The 18857-nt window shown below is 38.2% G+C and overlaps 1 protein-coding gene across 12 annotated transcripts in view; it reads left to right on the top strand.

Annotated features, from left to right (window-relative positions):
• The window catches only part of LOC121313120 (multiple C2 and transmembrane domain-containing protein 1-like), a 151023-nt gene that overhangs the window by 122667 nt on the left and 9499 nt on the right, over positions 1-18857 (top strand). For 8 of the 12 annotated variants that reach the window (XM_041245336.1, XM_041245327.1, XM_041245308.1 and 5 more), the window contains one exon: positions 5181-5240. In XM_041245336.1, coding sequence (XP_041101270.1) covers positions 5181-5240 — 60 coding nt within the window. Of the gene's footprint in view, positions 1-5180; positions 5241-5458; positions 5506-18857 lie in introns of those variants that run through there. The other 4 variants (XM_041245318.1, XM_041245355.1, XM_041245389.1 and 1 more) reach the window with 3 other exon arrangements.

Genomic DNA, 18857 nt, shown 5'->3' with positions numbered 1-18857 from the left:
ATTCATCTGCTCATGCAGTACAAACCAAAGATCACATATACTGTTGATTTTGCATTTCCACCAGTGACGACTAAGCTTAACTGATAAAGTCATTTCACGGTATAAGCAGGCTCTGGTTCTAACCATGAATAGGAGTGTCACTGTTTGAGTGAACTTTAGAAATGACTTTGTAAAGAGCATCCAACATAATACGTTCTACCCTTAAATATTCTCCTATTGAGCATATTACCATCTTGGATAATAAGAACATACACAATTTAAAAGTGAATATTAGTGTACGTGTACGTGTTTGTGTGTGTGTGTGTGTGGTGTGTTTAACCATCACATGACATAGTAAAGAATGGCAGTGACAATGTACTGAAGATAATTTAAAGAAGACTAATAAGCTAGGGGCTAACTGTCCTTCCATTCTTGGAGACCCTGTTTTTGTGAAACCAGCAAATCAGTTAAGCATGTGACTTTATTTTAAATACTACATTTGGGTAAAACTGGGAATATGTCGTGGAGAAATGATAGCTTTGCAGAATAAACTATGAAAAGCCTTAGTGAGAAATGTCTACTGCTGGTGTCTGCTACAATGTTATAAAGTGAACAGCTGAATGCCTAAAGCTATAAAACTGAAGGAAAAGAGCAATTTGATCATTTGTTGTGATTGGAAAATATAATTTAATTTTGTCATATTATTTAGATACTATCTTTGGGTTCTTAAATTGAAATTGTTACTAGTTTTGTAACATTAAGGTCCCTATATTTGGTAAAATAAAACATTTATAAAGCATGGAAAAAAACACACACATTTTATATTCCTTTCAACTTAAAAAACTGTAACTTGTAAATGTTTGATTTATAAATAGCAACTCCATTAGAACCTACATTAATCATGTCTGATATACTGTGCAGGTGGAGTGACTGATCTTATAGATCTGGAGTCCACAGAGAGTTCAATAAAGAAAAGCAGGCCTGGTCACTCAGCTTTGTAACCGTGGGCCCTGGTTCCAGGCCTCATTTCATTTATATATTTCTTCCTTGCAGGGAAAATAACTAAATAAATAAATAACTAATTTGTTTCTAGATAGAGGCATAGTCGAATGAAAAAACAAACAGGAGACAGTGTCTTCAGCGTACCTCTTACACTTCGTAAGGCCTTTAATCTGGAATAATGTGCTGTCGTGCCTGGCATGGCAGGACTTTGTTTAGTAACGCTTCTCTTTAACGTCTCCTGACTCGCTAGATTTTCCAAGACAGCGGAGTAACGTTTGGAAGATGCGCTTCAGTTTGTGACATCCCAGCCTGTGACAGGTGACAATACAAAAAGGTCATGTCACTTTTATCTGGGTACATTAGATCATGCTGATTTCCCCTGTGCCTTAGCACAGTTTGAATCACACTCTTGATTTTAAGCAGTGGTATCGTAATTGTTTTTTCTCCTGCCTGTGAACTTTGTGCACATTTTGCTAATGATGTTCGGAGTGTGTTTGCTGTTAGTTTACCTCTTTTGTTTCTCGCTGTGTGGCTCTGGAAGGCACAGTATGTTTTCCAGTCCCCTTGTCTCATTGGTTTACACTTGGTTCTGAAGATTCCTGTGTGTGCGACTTTACTCACTGTGTGACTGTACAGCTCCCTGGTTTACTCCAGTCACTCCCTGTCACAGAATAAAAATGCCACAGAGAGACGGCTATTATTTGTGCAGCCTGTTAGTCCACTGTTCAAGACCTGTGACCTGTGTTTTTCAAAGAATGCTAGAGCACCACTCTGCACACTCTGTAATGACCAGCGAGCTTCATTAAAAAGACTTCCCCTAGGTCTTGTTTTAGCAGGTTAGGTCTACTGCAGTATAAAGAAAATATAACTTTCCAATTACCTGCAGGCTCAGTGCCTTGGGACCATCCATTAATTGTTTTGTTATACAGGGGCTCTAATAATAATAATAATAATAATAATAATAATAATAATAATAATAATAATAATAATAATTATAAATGCAGCCAAAAACATACTTGAACAACATGCATTTGAAGTCACTTTCCCAATCATAAATAATGGCAAATGCTTTTAACAAACACTGTAACTACAACATAGTGACTCTTAAAATGCTTTAGAATTCTGCAAATGCGTGAACATGACGTTTGAACATAAAATCAATGTGTCGTTTCCTTTTCTGTAAGAAAGAGGGGCCTTATAAGGGCTGTAGCACTGCAACTTTAGCTGACGTTATCTTTGTATGGGTTATTGCAAAATGAATGAAGTGTTATCTTGTTTGTTAAACCACCCATATAACATTATATATGCGTTCAGCTGCATCTTTTCTGAACACTGGTAAATATTTGCCAGAAGAATCTGATGTGTGTGCAATACTGAATGTTACTGTTAGTGTGCTGGGCAATGGGGCACTGTGCTGGTGATTATGCCTGAGGGTTACAACACAGTTTATTTATTGATTGATTGTTTATTTCAGTGAGGGGGTGGTTAAAGGTTATCCCAGATTGCATCCAGATTTAAAATTGGGTACAAGAACACCCTAGACATAGAACATAACAGGCCCAGGTTACAAAAAAAAAAAAAAAAGGATTACTTCACATACATACACACAGGACCAGATTTAGGCTACAGCTTTTGTACAAAGTTAATTCAAATCCAAATTAAAACTGCAACTAGCAGATTTGTATATATTTGTAAAAGAAATAGGTTTAGATCATGATGCGTAGAAATACTGAAATAAAGTATTAAAATCAATGACAATTATTTATATCGACAGCATTGAAGGCACTGAAAAAGCCATTCAGTTTGAATTTACTGAGTTTGTTTTAGAATTTTGAAAGGAGTGATAGATTATGATGTCGTGACTGCTATGCTATTGTCTAATGTTCTGTTATTGATAGGGGTGATTCTTTTATCTGTTAAAAAAAAGAAAAATTACATATAAATATACAAACAATCACATTAATTTAAAAATGAGTATGTGTGTGTATGTATATATATATTATATATATATTATATATATAATATATATATATCTATATATATATAAACTTGACCCAAAAATGTCAGAAAGTCATTTTTTGTTAAAACGCGGTCCCAGATTCCAAATGAAACGAAGGAAAGGGCTGTATTTAAGCAGACAGCGATCCAAGTCTTGAACTGATTTATGTTGGTTAAGCTGTAATGCTTCAAGGCAACATGTTTTTATTTGTGGCAGGCACTTGTTTCTGTGTACAACAACAAGGTCGTTTTTGTTTTGTTTTCAACCTACCCCTCGGGCAGTGCTCACTGAATGTCATGGGAGGGACAGCTCTCTTTTTCTTGCATTTACTTCTTTTTTGTTTTGTTGTAGTAGGCATGCATCAGCCATACTGAAAGCACAGCAAAGTGAAAACTGCAATACATACTTGACATTATTGACTACTTTCTCAGGCACTTCAGATGAAGTCCTTTTTGTAGACAGGAGCCCACTGTGAGACTTGAACTGTGGATAATTTTGGATAATTATCTGGGCTTTACTGCTGCATTCAAGAAACAAGCCTTAAACGAACCCACTGGATCCATAAGTGTTATTGATTAAGTCATGCATTATTACCACAATACCAGTCCGGTTTATTGAAGTCTCTTTAACTCTTTATCTCTTCTGAATAATGGTTCTAAATTGGAAACAGATAGCTTTTAGATAAACAAAAAATGGCATTGCTTTGTACACAATTTCTCTTGTGTTTATTTGTATAGTATTTTACTGAGGGGAAAGCTCTTGAAATATAAATTGCTGTCTCCTAGCAGCTCTTTCAGTTGACGGGGCTCCTGTTTTATAGATGGGGGAGGTTATGCAAGCACATGGTGGAGTTTTTGCGTGTGATATTTTATTTGGGTCAGCTGCTGTGAAATGACCACTTTCACACTTGTTCAAAACTCCACCGCAGAACAGTTACATTGATCCAATGTGTGATTCGAACATTCAGAGTGCATTAGAGGCTTATGCAGTCAGCAGAATGGTATAGCTTCCTACTGTGCATGCTGATTGCTACAAAAGAAATGCTCTATGCTTTAGAAGGGTGAACCATTGAAATTGACAGTGCATTAAATCATAAGATAACAATGTCTGTAAAATGCACACTTTAACACGCATGGTGATGCATTATATTAAACAAACCATTTTTATAATTTTGTAAATTATTGTTTTTTTGGGGGGGGATTCAATAGAGGAGGCTGGGGCTAGTTGTATGGGGCATGGGTTGTGTTGTAACACCTTCATTGAGAGGTTTACAATGGTCTGTCATGCAGAAATGTATTTATCTGTGAAGAACAACACAACAGACCCACCACAGTCATTCTGTATCAGGTTTGGACAAAAAGAAACCATGTGAGTTTTAAACACTTGTTACAACAAACCTGATCACTTTAGTTTCAACGTACTTTCAACGTATTAATGGAAGATAGTAGTGGTCTGCATAGGCTGTAAAAAGCTACACATTTGTGTTTCATTGTTGTGATACTAGTGTGATTGCTGCATGCAAATGAAAATCATATGGAATTCTTCTGCACAGAAATGTATAGTAAGCAAAAAAAACACTTAGTAAATGTTTGGGGGAATGGTCAAAAAAATGTGGTCAGATATTATTAATACCTGGTAGAATTTAGTAGAGACTAGAGCCTCACTGATATACTTTTCAGCTGTGTCATTCTGTTAGGATAGAATATGAAATAATATGAAAAAACCTTAATCATTTCTTCAAATGTGTAGTTTTTATAGTTTCTGGGAGGTAGAATCTGTTATTTCACAGAATGCTTACAAAATAACTATGGCATTAAAACAAAGTATAATTATATTATTATTTAGTTTGTGAAAGTGCGTGTGTGCGTTTGTGTTGAGCTACATTCCATGAGGTCACATCTGTGTGTTTCTTCTTTCAATGGCTGCCGGTTGATTTTGAGTGTGTTGGAATTACTACTGTTCCATCAGATTTGGACCACTGAACCACACAGTTGCCAGCCCACGTCACCTCCCCTATCTGTCTGAAAGCCAAATGAAGTTTTCATCCTGGGTGGGTGTGAGGGTGTGAGGGAGAGGAGTGGGGGTGTGTATGGGATATTAGAAGAATGTTCCCCCGCCATCCCTGGCAGAACAAAAAGTTCTTATTTGAATCCTGACAATAGGTCTCTTTTATTCATTTTTTTTTTCCTTTTGCTTCCAGCAGCAGACAGTGGAGGACATGCTAGAGGACGAGGATGAGGACTATGACAAAGATGACAAGGTAATTATCTTCTCTAACATTCTGGTACCTTGGGACTGGCATTTTTAGTCATGACACTGTTTTACAGACAGAAAAAAAGAAATCTTTAAGCCACCACCTCCTTAGAAGAAAAAATAATTGAACTGAGCTGTTTATCATCCCAACAATGTCTGGTGTGCACTGGGAGACAGGATAGAGGATTATAAATCCACTTTCTTTTCTGTTCTTCTATCCACCAGGAACTGAAATAATTCAGCCTGCCTTCCAACTTGATAGCTTTTCTGAAGGCAGCTGCAGTGACTCTGCACTTGATGGGCACTCTTTATAACTAACATCACCTTTTTCATCCGGTCCCATAGGTTTTACATCTGCTGAATAAAGAGTCTATTTATCTTTTGGTGGTGTCCTGTATAATACAGTACATACCGACTGTATATAGACATACATATTCTACATCATGTGCAGTCCTATTGCCGATAGATAAATACAGCCATAGAAAATGGGCAATAAAAAGTTTGCTTCAAAAGAGAAGGATGCAAGATGTAAATTATCATATAAAGCTGTTATAACTTTCAAATTCAAATGAGGGCGCTGGATTCTAAGTAAGCCTCCTGCAGTTAGATTCAGAATGTGATTATTATTCCACATAAGAGGAACCCATTATTATCACACAGTGGACTCCAGCGCTACAAATAGCAGGAAACCACAAAGGCTACAATTTACCATCTCTCACTTTATTCATTTTGATCTAGCGCGCCGCTCAACTGTTAGCATTTCATTTGAGCTTTTGGTAACTTGAAAGGCTGTATTTTCTTCTTCTTTCTCTACTTCTCTTCTACCAAACTGCACCTTCCCTCTTAGCCCGTTGCTATTGCTTTAGTCCTGGTTAAGTGTACAACAAATGGGAGTTTTAAGGCTGAACAAATGTTTCTTTTTCATTCGCTAGCAGGTAGTGACCTCTCGTTCTCATTACCTTTTCTGTTTGCTCAAATTGTAAAATACTGAGGTCAGGTCAGAGGAGGCCTTTTATAGGATGAAAGTAAAAAGATTAATAAATATGCCAAGGCCTCATTTTAATTGAACCTGAAGCATATGTTGCAAGTATGTGAAATATGTCCCAGATGTTTAACCTTGGCCAGTGCTTGAGCTTTCCTTGTGCGCCACAAGGCAGCTATTACCTTGGTAACCTTTGGTGCCGGGGCTAAATGGGGTATTACATGGCACAAAACTGGAGCACCTGTTTTCCATTCAACGAGGACCCTTTGCAGGCTCTTCCTAAACCTCTACATGTGTTTTCACTTAGCGGATTGTTGAGTGATTGTGAAAAGTGTTTCTTTGGAGCCAACGTAGATATTAGTAATTTAGTCTCAATGAAAGGGCAGGCCAGCAGCTAATTGATGAGGACTGTTTGGCTGTAAAGCAGGTACCTGAAGGGGAGAGAAAAACAAAAGTATTTCTTTAGTACATTTCGTTTATCAAACTGTTACTACGGCTCTGAACGGTTTACATTTTGGAATTCACGCCTATTTTGTAATTTCTATTTTCCATCAGATTATGTGAATTAATCCAAGTCTGTGTTTCTTCCACACTCCAGTCTTGTTAATAGGGTTTAATGTGCACATCTTTAACTTTACCAGACTTCTCTGGGGAGCTTTTGTAATGTTACACTAACAGCAGGTTCAAATGTCAAATGACAGAAGCAGCAGGGGTCAAAATAGCTTTTTGGACACTTTCAAATTAGAATAGAGTTTACACGTTCCTTAATATTGAAAAGAATACATTATTTTCCAGTTTCCTGTGGTATATGACGCTGTTGTTAATGATGTGCTATAAACTTACAGTTCTCTTATGAAAAAAGTTCACAAGGTTGACATCAAATCATTTTCTTTTTTTTGAAACCTCTAGATCTGGTTGAGAAAAACTGGGAAAATGTAAAAAGGTGAAACCACAGTATGCTTGAGCATTTAAGAGGATGCTCTGCACCCAGCAGATGTAGGTCATGGATATCTGACACAGTGTATATTTGATATCTAAGTAGGTCTCAAGAAGTATATACACACAGCGTTTTATAAAGTTGTTTTAGTGCAGGCCGCAGGAAGTGAATACCTCAATTAAAGTTTGAGCTTCCAACCCAGTTAAAAGTGCTGACAGAAACATGGTTATATTAGAAGTTCAAAATTACACTAAATTAACCAAACTTCATGACCTGGGGTTATGATGACAAGGTAAAGTGAGTATAATTGGGCTTAATTGTATCTCTATTTTAGGAAGCACATTGCTGTTTGATTTGAACAGCATGTTCATTGCTGAAGGTGGGTCTGTAACCCCTCCAGCAATAGCAGTTCAGGAAAGCACACCATGTTGGTTCTTCAGAGCTGTGTGTTTATTGGGTTTGGTTGAGTTCTAGACAAGGCAGGAGTTTAGCCATTTAAAAGGACAAATCAAAAGAATCACGTGTGTTTGTGATGGTCCTATTCATATGTTTGTGTTTATCCCTCCCCCCTCAGTTACTAGTGAGACTGGTACAGCATGCAGTGCACTCAGTATACAGCACCACCTTTCTATCAGCTTAGCATTGCTGCAACCTATTTGTTGAGAAAAAACAATCATTTGCGCATGAAGGCACTTGACGAGGGGAATCATTATTTATTGTTGCAAGCAGTTTGGATACTATAGAATGGGCAACAAAGCGCCTCCCCTCAGCCCAACAAGCCTGCACATGTATTTATTTTTTGTTAGTTCTCGGTATACTTTATATAAAGTAATCTCACGTCAGGTTACTTCATTGAACTTACATTAAGTCCTAAGAGAAGGAATCTTGCTGCAAACAAAGAAGTCAATGTGATATTCATGAATACATAAATGATTGGACTGCAATGCACTTGCCTGCAAACTAATTATTATTATTATTATTATTATTATTATTATTATTATTATTATGAACTGGTCATTTAGCAGACACTTTTATCCAAAGCAGCTTATGGACTAGGGGTGAACTGTGCATCAGCAACTGCTGCTGCAGAGTCACTTCCAATAGGACCTCGGTTTTGTGACTTGCTCAGGGTCACACATAGTGAGTCAGTGGCTGGGATTGAACCAGGATCCTCTTGGTAACAAGCCCTTGTTCTAATTAATTATAATATTTGAGTCTGGTTAACTTTTTTTTTTTTTTTTTTTTAGGAAAGGATGCATTCCTGTATTTTATGAAAAGTGTGTTTAACTTTAAAAGCCATGACCATTTTCATAACAAAAATAAACTGTGAGGGACAAACCATTTAAACAAAAGAGTGCCCTACATTTACTGCATATTTTTATAAGTAGATGGAAGATATTTCTGTTCCACATATCGGAACAGAACTGGAGCACCTGTGTCCCAGTGCTTGCTAAAGGATGGTGTTTATAACTTGTGCAGAGATATACAAGTATTGCAATTGTATTGTTTTGTATAATAATGGGCATATACCCCACTAACATGAAAATAGATTCCATAGAGTGGATTGTTAGTTTTGCAGAACACAAAAAACACAGATATGTTTCAAAGGTGTTTGTTATTGCTGCTGTGAGGCTGAGAATGAAGATAATATCAAATTAAAAAAAAACACTAATCATGTTTCGATTAGCATTAGGAGACAGTAATGGTAATATAATAGACTAACAAAACAGCTGTAATGCATGATACTACAAAGAGTCTGGATTGTGCAGCACTCAGCACACAGGGTGTTGGCTTCCCCATTATCACAGCTTCAGTGCCTTGGGGTGGGTGTGTATGCTGTCCTTCCATCAGGATGACCCCTTGCTCTCCACTTTCTTAATCACAGGCTTCAGATTTCACACGCTGGCAATGCGTCTTCTTTTCTAATGGGTTACATTAGCCAAAATATATCACCTTTTTGCACCATGTAATGCAAAATCAGATCTGAATTCATGCACAGCTATGTCAGTGGGAATCTAAAATTACAACATGGCTTATCTGTAGATAACACATGGAAAAATAAACGTGCAAGTCTGACAGATTTCCCCCTGATTCCCCCAGGTTGCTCTGTTGTGGTATGTAATTGCACCAAAGTGTGTGCTGGGATTATTTTAATACTTTAAAACCTGTGACTGCAAACTTGTTTCCAGGCTATTCAAGCTTGTGATATTTCATGCATGTCCTTGGGTATGAAGATTTCCTAGCGCTAAAGAGAATGAAAAAAAAAAGTCTGAAAAGCTTAATTTTTTTCCCAGTTTTTTTCTCTAAAAATTAGATAAGCTTTACGAAATAACAAAAAAAATTTTTTCAGTCAGTAACAGAACTGTTGTTTAAACATGCAAAAAAATACTAAAACAAAAGCAGGTGCAAAAGGCACAGTGAGGTTTTAGTATGTTTGAAATAGGCTCTTTCTAGAAGACAGAAGTAGGCAGATAAGACAGCGTTAAAGAAATTGGCCCTTTATCTCTGTAGTGAAATTGTCATTTATTCTGGCGTAGAAGGTCCCGGGTTCAATCCCTGCTAAGGGTGCTTGCTTCCTCCAGGTTATGTATGTGATAGACATTGGTTTGATGCACTGAATGGTGGTAAGTGTGATGGTATTTCAGAAGTCCAAAAGAAAGGCATAGATTTCCCTCAACCTTTCTAACCTTCTTTCTATTTTGAGCAAATTATAATCCTAAAAAGCTGTAGTAAATCCTCAAAAAACATAAAGCTTAATTTTAGTTTTGAATGAATACAGGTCTGTAATGTTTCTAGTCATGTCACAAGATAAATAGCAATAGTTTCCTTGTTGCACCACCTGTTCATTCATATTTAGGGTTTAAGTCCAGTCTTAATGCTTCTCTGTAGTGTAACATGTTGGGTTTGTTTTTGTCTGACAGTGCTTTGACAGTTCTACTGTAAGATGTTATTAGACATTTGCCTTTACTTTACCTATTGTTTTACCTGATGTACTGTATTTTAAAATATGTTTTTCTGGATTACTCTACAGCTCTTTTAGATGTCTTCTGTTCTAATAAAAGGAATTTATCATAATGAATGGCATACATCTTGCAATACCATTTTACCTGTGGGGATTGGTTCACAAGTATAAGTAGCTCCCATGAACAATATTCAAATCGCAAACCAATGCTTAGCAACCTCGGCCTGAGAGGCGTTTGTCCATCACCTTCTATGAGCACGTAATTCCTAAACCCTCACTCAATGAGGGGCGTTAATGGAAGTGAGCAGGACACCTTATAGCAAGACCAATGGCAATAGACAAGCACTGAATAGTGACCAGGAGATGGAGCCAGAGAATGAAGGGTGAGGAGTACCGTAGATAATTACTGTGATATGATGGACGTGTGACTAATAGGCCGCCTCGGCAAGAGGCCGTAGAGGCGCCGCTCAAACTGTAAAGAGATGGTAGCTTCTGCTGCTGCTTCCTGTAATGAAGATGATACTGATGAGAGATGAGCCTTAGATATATTATAAACCAACTTTCTGAAGCTCATAACTTACAGTGGCAGAAGGGTGCAGCCACAGGGCTGTCTCCAACAGTGAATTAAACCGAGAACATATGGTGGGATACTACGCTGGTGATTGTGGTCTGACAGGGAACTGTGCTCTCTGAGTGAGGATGGTTCCACTGGACATCAGAAATGCCCATTCTAGGTAGAGCAGCTTACTATTGGTCGGTCAGGAAAAGGTTGTTTTAGCTCAAGAGTTTTTGACAGAATTAACCGTAATAGATTTAAGCTATTGCAGAAACTGGTTTTGTAGTGTAGTTTTACTCAACATTACCAGGTAATACAGTGCATATTATAAAGAGTCATTTATATGCAGCTGTATGTACTGTATCTGTGCATGAGGGCCTCATTGGTAGACAGCCCTAGGCCGAAGTGGCTACACTTCAAATTTAAGTCAAATAGTTTCAACAGTATTTATTTAATCATGATGTAAGGATATGCATCTTGTTCCACTCATTTGCAGAATAGGTATGTGAATTAACTGCATATTTTCAGAACTACTGTTAAAACATATTAGCAGGCCCTCCTCTTGTTATGAGCACCATTAAAGTAAGTTTATTTTGATATGGCTGCCATTTTGATATTTGAGGAATGTGTCTTTGTTGCCTCAGCTCTGGAGAAAAAAATCACTGTTCCTACAGCATGAAGGCTATAAACCTAGTGTGTTTAGCAGTGGTCTGCTCAACCCAAACACTACCTCCTATACCCCTACAGCACGTATCCCTTCACCTTCAATCAGAGAAGTGTGTAGTGCACTTAATGTTATTCACTTCAGCCCAAACTTTTATTATTGAAAAGGCAGGGTGTTCAGTATAGGCAGTTAGGATTATCCAGGCAAGCTCAAAAGAAGCACAAAACCAGATAAAAACAGATATAGATAATAATGATAAACTCAACATTGAAAGTATTCCCCTTACTCACCTGAGGATCACTTCTGAAATAAATAATGCATTAAAACCTAGCTTCAAAACAAAGCATCTGCTTCTTTCATGTGGCACTGGCAACAAGCCAAACACAGTTATATCCATAACACAACCTGTTTTTGTATTATAGTTACTAATAGAAAGAATTTTTCTGGAAAGATGCAAGTCTTTGATTTTATTCAGAAAATCTGGGAATCATAATATTTTTCAGTTTTTAAAGATTTTCCACACAGTAGACAGAGTTCAGGAATACAAGGCACTTTCACACAAACCCATTGACATGAAGAGAGGTTTCATTCCTCAACTTTTGCCTTAAGCCCATTTGTCCAAAAGATTAGAATTAGTTAATTCCAGTTTTATCACTCTAAGTGCATGCACATACAGAGGGTCCCCATATTCACCTAATAATTGCACAGTACATAAAAGGATACAAAAAGTGCATGTTGAAAGTGTGAAGATTGCTACAAAACCAAGGCAGTTATCCTGTGCACATGTAGCGTGACAGACTGATTGATGAACATGATCAAGACATTAGGGTCCCCATTGTTTGAGTGGTAAATTGTTCTGGAAAAGTTAAAATACACAAGCAATTCAATCATGATTTTCCCAAGCACGAGTGATGATTTTCCATGGTTTTTACCAGTGCTTCTCTCTGATTTACCACACTTTGACTTTACCTTTACTTTTTTAATATGCATCTGCAGTAGTATGGTATATTTCAGTAAACACGTCTAAAGCAAGGGACAATGATGGAAGTGACCAATATGTATTTGTTTGAGATTTTGATTTTGTCTTGCCACCAAGTTTAAATCCCAGGGCTGTGGAAGTTAGTGATTCCAGTTTTACAGGAGTGGCGCACTAAGGAAGGGGGGACTTTTGTTTTGTTTCCAGTTCGTTCTGTTCAATACAATCTCAATACAATCAATGAATATTCTGTTGTTGAAATCTATAAATGGTACAGTAGCAGGCATTACAATAGCAATAAAGCAAAAGGACTGGAGCTTAACAAATCTAAGTAGTTGGTGGGGGTCTCATATTTTCAAACCCATGGAACTTTGCAATCCAGTATGTTTAATGTGATTACCAAGGCCCTTCAGAGAAATGTAATTGATGTCTCTTATTATAGAACATAGGCAGCTTCAGGCAAACCTCTCTCATGCTCTTCTGCCCTGCACGCTTGCATATGGGTTAAAGAATTCTTCGACAGCCGGCTCCTAAGTGCTGCCCCAGTTTTCCCTCTCGCACAGATTTTCAAGTCCTTGTTCTGTGGGAACTGCATCTTTGCATTTCATAATGGAAATATTGAATCCTGTTGCCACTTGAAAACTACTGCAATGATACACAAGTATGAAGGCACAGAGGAGGCAGTCAGTGGTCATCTTTACACTGTGTTAGGCAGTATTGCAGAAGTGTGGAATGCAAGTCGAGAGGTTATGCTAAGATTACACAATGCCCTAGTTAGAGCCCACCTAGAATACTGTGTGCAAGTTTGGTCACCTCTTTACAAAAATCATTGCACTGGAGAAGGTACAGAGGAGGGCAACTAGACTGATCCTAAGACTTAATGACATGAGCTGCTGTATGAGGAAAGGTTAAAGTAATTAAATCTCTTCAGCCTAGAAAAAGGATGGGAAAGAAGGGGCTTGATTGAAGTCTGTACAATCATAAATGGAATAGATAAAGTTAATCCAAGACATTACTTCAGATTTAGCACAACAGGGCATAAAGGGAAACTGAGTAAAAAAAACAGAAGGGAGGGAGCATTTTTTACAGAGCTATAAAAGCATGAAATAGCCGACCAGGTGGCATACAAGGATCTAAAACATTGGGAATATTTAAAAAGAGGCTAGAGTGCTTTTGAATTAGTTTCTCCCTTAGGGGAGGATTGTGTGCTAACAAGGGACAGGCCTTGATGGGCTGAATAGCCGTTTAGCGTTCCCAAACTTCTCTCATGTGTTTTAATGGTCAGTTGACCCAGAGTTATATACAGTATTATAATACTTATATTTTTCATGTTCATACTCACAGTTCAGTGATGTTCATTTTATTGAATTAAGACTCTATAATATGACACAGTACTTTAACTGCAAAAAGGCTTTAGTTCAGCATTTCAGCCAAGTGGAAGTAAACAGGTTTTAATTTATTTTGAACTTTCTTTTTCTTCAATCTACACTTTTCAAGCTAGAGGACAGTGTTGAAATCCTTATCCAGTTAAAAAAATGTTTAGTATCTAAAGGTCTGCCAGGTATTATTATTATTATTATTATTATTATTATTATTATTATTATTATTATATTATATGTCCAGTTTCAGTTGAGAGGTAGACCAGGTGACAGTGTTGAAATCTGTATTACCAATTTGACCTAGAATCCTGTCTCAAAGCACATTGTGGTAAAATCCCATTCATCGGGTAAACACTGCTGAACTGTGCACTTGGTTGCACTGTTCCATTGAATTATGGTATGTTTGTTATCCAGTTGTGTGCCGTGGGGTACTTGAATTTGTATGTAATCTTGTGGCAATGTTGCTCCACTTGTGCGCTCTGGAATACAGGTCTCTGCAATCAGCCTCATTACTGTAAAGGGAATGGAAAGGTCACTTCACAACCTGCACCTGATTACGGAACATATGTTGTGTTTGTCATTTCAAGTGGAGGTGTATATGATGGCCTGGGTCACGTAAGCAAAGGCTCTTCATAATTCACAATGTTCAATGCAGCTGCAATTAATCGAATCTTTCTGCTTCCACGGTTTGTTTTGTTTGAGTTCAGTTTAGTTCCGCAGTGGAAGGAACGCTTGTTCTCCATTCTTATAATACAGCACTCCTTTCGATCAGAGCGGCAGCATTGCTGCAGGTGGCTACACCGCGGTGTGGAGATGAATAGGGGGTCTGGATGTTTTGAACTGTTGTTTTCTACACTTTAGGAAACTATAGCACTTCATAACTTGGACTAAATTGCTTTTTCAGTGTTATGCAGTATCTTTTTGCTTTTTCAGTGTTATTCAGTATCTGTTTGCTTTTTCAGTGTTATTCAGTATCTGTTTGCTTTTTCAGTGTTATTCAGTATCTGTTACTCGCAAGCTGTTACGACTGAAACTGGTGTGACACAGGAAGTGATACTACATCTATAATTGTTTTGGAGCAGTGCATTGTGGTACAATTTAGGCAGAGTGGTGTATGTTAAAATGGAAGTTTGTGTAAAATTAAAACCTCTCTTTCTGTAGTTGCTGTTGATTCTTATTAATAAGCTCAAGGCTGTTTTTAAGATATAAATGTGCAAGCAGCTTGATTAGTAGCCTCCACTTCACCTTTTAAAACCAGATGCTGTAATTGAAGCCACAGACCCCCCTGCAGAAGCACAGCAGCTGCCTGAACCCACTGAGCCACCATGCTGTTTCCCCGGCGCATTACTCATTTCATTTCTGGTCTTTATTAATAACCTAATTATTGACCGAGCCCAATGCTATTTATGTGAATATGGATTTCCTGGCTGTATGATGAAGTGCAATAGCATGCTTCACTTGTATGATTGGGTTGCTACTTGTGCGAGTGCTGACTTGCCTGATGCACAACAGGAAGAGCATGCTGTGTGCTTAGCACATATTTCCTGTTTTTAACACTGATTAATCAGATCATGATTGTGTGACTTTCTCCGCTAAGCAATCTACCACAAACTGCAAAGCTACTAAAAAGTGTTATAGTCAAGTCTCTGGAACACAAGACATTTGAAATGCTGTCTTTTTTTAGTGTCAATACAGTATATCCATCCTCTCTGGAATACTTAACAATGTAAGGGCTGTACAAAGATGCTAGCCCAACATACACACACAGTGGACTACATTTTCAAAGGTGAAATGCTATTTTTTTAAGGAGAAAAAAAGCAATTGACTTTTCTAAGCTAGTATCAAACATTCAAGTGATGTAATCATGGGTCTCTTACCCACTACAATTGTTTGCTTCTCAATTTTGCACAATACTGGTGAATTTTCATCAGTAATGCTTTGAAATTAAGGCCCATCATCTTTCATTTATTCACCAGCAATCCATGTTATTTATACTTTTCACATGGTTTTCTAACATATGCACTTACTACATATAAAAGCTGAGATGCTCGCAATGCACTTCAATTACACTGGGTCTCCAAACAGTCTCCAGACAGCCCTACAGCGAAGGCACTTTCTGGGCTAGAATCAAACTGCCCGCACTGGAGGTTCTTTTTAATTATACTGTGCCATTCATCTCCCAACCCATCATATTTCCCCAGAGAGCAGATCTTCACACAAAGCACCCCAGAAAACAATCCCTCTTTTATATCATTTTATATTAGATAATTTAAAACATACATTATTATATATATATATATATATATATATATATATATATATATATATATATATATATATATAGATAGATAGATAGATAGATAGATAGATAGATAGATAGATAGATAGATAGATAGATAGAGAGATAGATAGATAGTTTCCTCCGAGTCTAGGGTCAACATCTTTTAATGGTATAATTCCTGGAATAGGAACAGCATTTGTGTTTACTCTTTCATGTGGTGGGGTTTGTGCCTCACTGTATATGACACCTCCTGGCACAGAATTCATTGTTTTCTATAAGAATTGTTTGGTGTCTGCCTGTCTTGTATCACTGATCCCTTTGAAGTACCTCCTAAAGACCCGAAGCTGGAATAAAACATACCAAAGCTGCTTAACCGAGCCTCTGTGACACAGTCATGCCCGCTCCCGAGGGTATAAAACGACTGCACTCACAGAGCTCAGCGCCATTTTTTCTTTCAAGAACTGACCTGACAGGAGAGCCGATTCAGATAAGTACATGTTCGTTTTTCTGTTATAAATTTACACACAATTTATATGTGATATTACAAATAATCTCTGTATTCATTTTACTAATTACATGTATTTGAGCACTACAGCCTGTTGTTTGTTACATACCACTACGGTTTTGTGCCCTGCTTGAAGCCAGCGGCTTTGGTCGCCCCTTTCCAGGGATCAAGCCACGTAAGTTGCTGACTTTGTGCTCTCCCCCCAGACTGCAATAGCTCCAGCTGGGGTTTTTATTCTCGTTTTGGCTTTGGCCAATATTACGAGATGGTTTGTATCATTTAAGTAATTGTGTTACTGTATTATTCTATGAGAGACGTATTGTTCTTCTCTCATTATATTTCTGTTTTCAAAGGGACAACGCGTAGGCTGGTCTGCATTGCGTGATGCGGCACATGTGTAGTGAGAGCAGCTGCTGGGCAATCCCTCCCACAGCAACTCGATGCCGTTTTGGTGTCAGCTTTCGCAGCACCATTGCGAGGGCTTTTAGTTTACTAACAAGCAGGCTTCCCTCAGTCTTATGTGGGTACTGTCTGAGTGGCTTTGCCAGTAGCGTGCGTAGGTGGGCATCCAATCCACAAAAAGGGAGACAAAACTGAACCAGGTAACTACAGACCAATAAGCCTGACATGTATCATATGTAAACTTATGGAAACTATAATAAAATCCAAAATGGAAAATGTCCTATATGGTAACCGTATCCTGGGAGACAGTCAGCGTGGTTTTAAGAAAGGGAGATTGTGTCTAACTAACCTGCTTGATTTTTTTGAGGATGCAACATCGACAATGGATAATTGCAAAGCACATGACATGGTTTATTTATATTTCCTGAAAGCTTTTGACAAAGTCCCACAAAAAAGATGAATTCTCAAACGTAACGCAGTAGGGATTCAAGGAAATGCATGCCCATGCATTAATGGCTTAGATTCTGGTATAGTAAGCAAACTTGTTAAATTTGCAGACAACACAAAAATAGGAGGAGCGGCAAACACAGTTGTAGCAGCAAAGGTCATTTAAAATGGTCTAGACAGCATTCAGAACTGGGAAGACACATGGCAAATGACATTTAATAGAGAAAAGTGTAAGGTTCTGCACGCAGGCAATACAAATGTCCATTATAAATACCATATGGGAGGTACTGAAATTGAAGAAGGAATCTATGAAAAAGACCTAGGAGTTTATGTTGACTCACAGTAATGTCTTCATCTAGACAATGTGGGGAAGATATAAAAAGGCCAACAAAAAACAAAATGCTTGGATATATAGTGAAAAGTGTTGAGTTTAAATCAAGGGAAGTATGTTAAAACTTTACAATGTATTGTTAAGACCTCATCTAGAATATTGTGTTCAGTTTTGGTCACCTCGCTACAAAATATTGCTGCTTTAGAGTGCAAAGAAGAGCAACCAGAATTATTCCAGGTTTAAAAGGCGTGTCATATGTAGACAGGCTAAAATAATTGAATCTATTCAGTCTTGAACAAAGAAGACTACGCAGCAATCTGATTCAAGCATTCAAAATTCTAACAGATATTGACAATGTCGACCCAAGGGATTTTTCGACCTGTAAAAAGAAACAAGGACCAGAGAGCACAAATGGAGATTAGATAAAGGGGAACTCAAAATAGAAATAGGAGGCACTTTTTTAGACAGAGAATTGTGGGAGTCTGGAACCAACCCCCCAGTAATGTTGTTGAAGCTGACACCCTGTTCAAGAAGCGGCTTGATGAGATTCTGGGATCAATAAGCTACTAACAACCAAACCAGCAAGATGTGCCGAATGGCCTCCTCTTATTTGTAAACTTTCTTATGTTCTTATGACCTGCACTGTTCCCAGTACCATACTGTACCGAACCTGGACCGTACCATACCAACTCGGTGCTCAAATCACCAAAACCGTCCCGGTTCTGACCTGCTACTGACCGGTGTTTACATCCCCAGTCTTGTACCTAGCAGGTCTTGTTGGCTCTTGAACAGCCCTGTCGCTGTCTTTTAGCAGCTGAGGCAGCTACTGTACACTGCTAGCTGTTTGCATCATGCCTCGGTTTGATTTCTGTAAGACATGCAAGGCCAGCCTGTCTATGCAGGACGAGCATGGCACATGTGCTCAGCTCTACAGAGCGCTCTCCATCGCTTGCCTCTGCACAGCACTCTTCCTCCATCACCCTCTGTTAGAGAGGAGGCTGCATCCTCATCCTATGGCTCTGTGCCAAGGGAGAGCGGAAGGCACACACGGGAAAGCCCATGTCGGAAGCAGTCTTCACAGTCTTCCTCATTCTGCCTCTCCTTCTCCTCCCCCGAGGAAGAAGTCGTCTCTGGTGTAAGTGATCGGCGGACTCGGAGAAAATGGAGAGTCACTGCATGAACATTCAGCAGCGCCTGCCCCG

The sequence above is a fragment of the Polyodon spathula genome, chromosome 1 (assembly GCF_017654505.1).
Source record: "Polyodon spathula isolate WHYD16114869_AA chromosome 1, ASM1765450v1, whole genome shotgun sequence".
Taxonomy (NCBI): domain Eukaryota; kingdom Metazoa; phylum Chordata; class Actinopteri; order Acipenseriformes; family Polyodontidae; genus Polyodon; species Polyodon spathula.
Note: the sequence above shows the minus strand (reverse complement) of the source record. Positions and strands in the feature narration are given on the sequence as shown.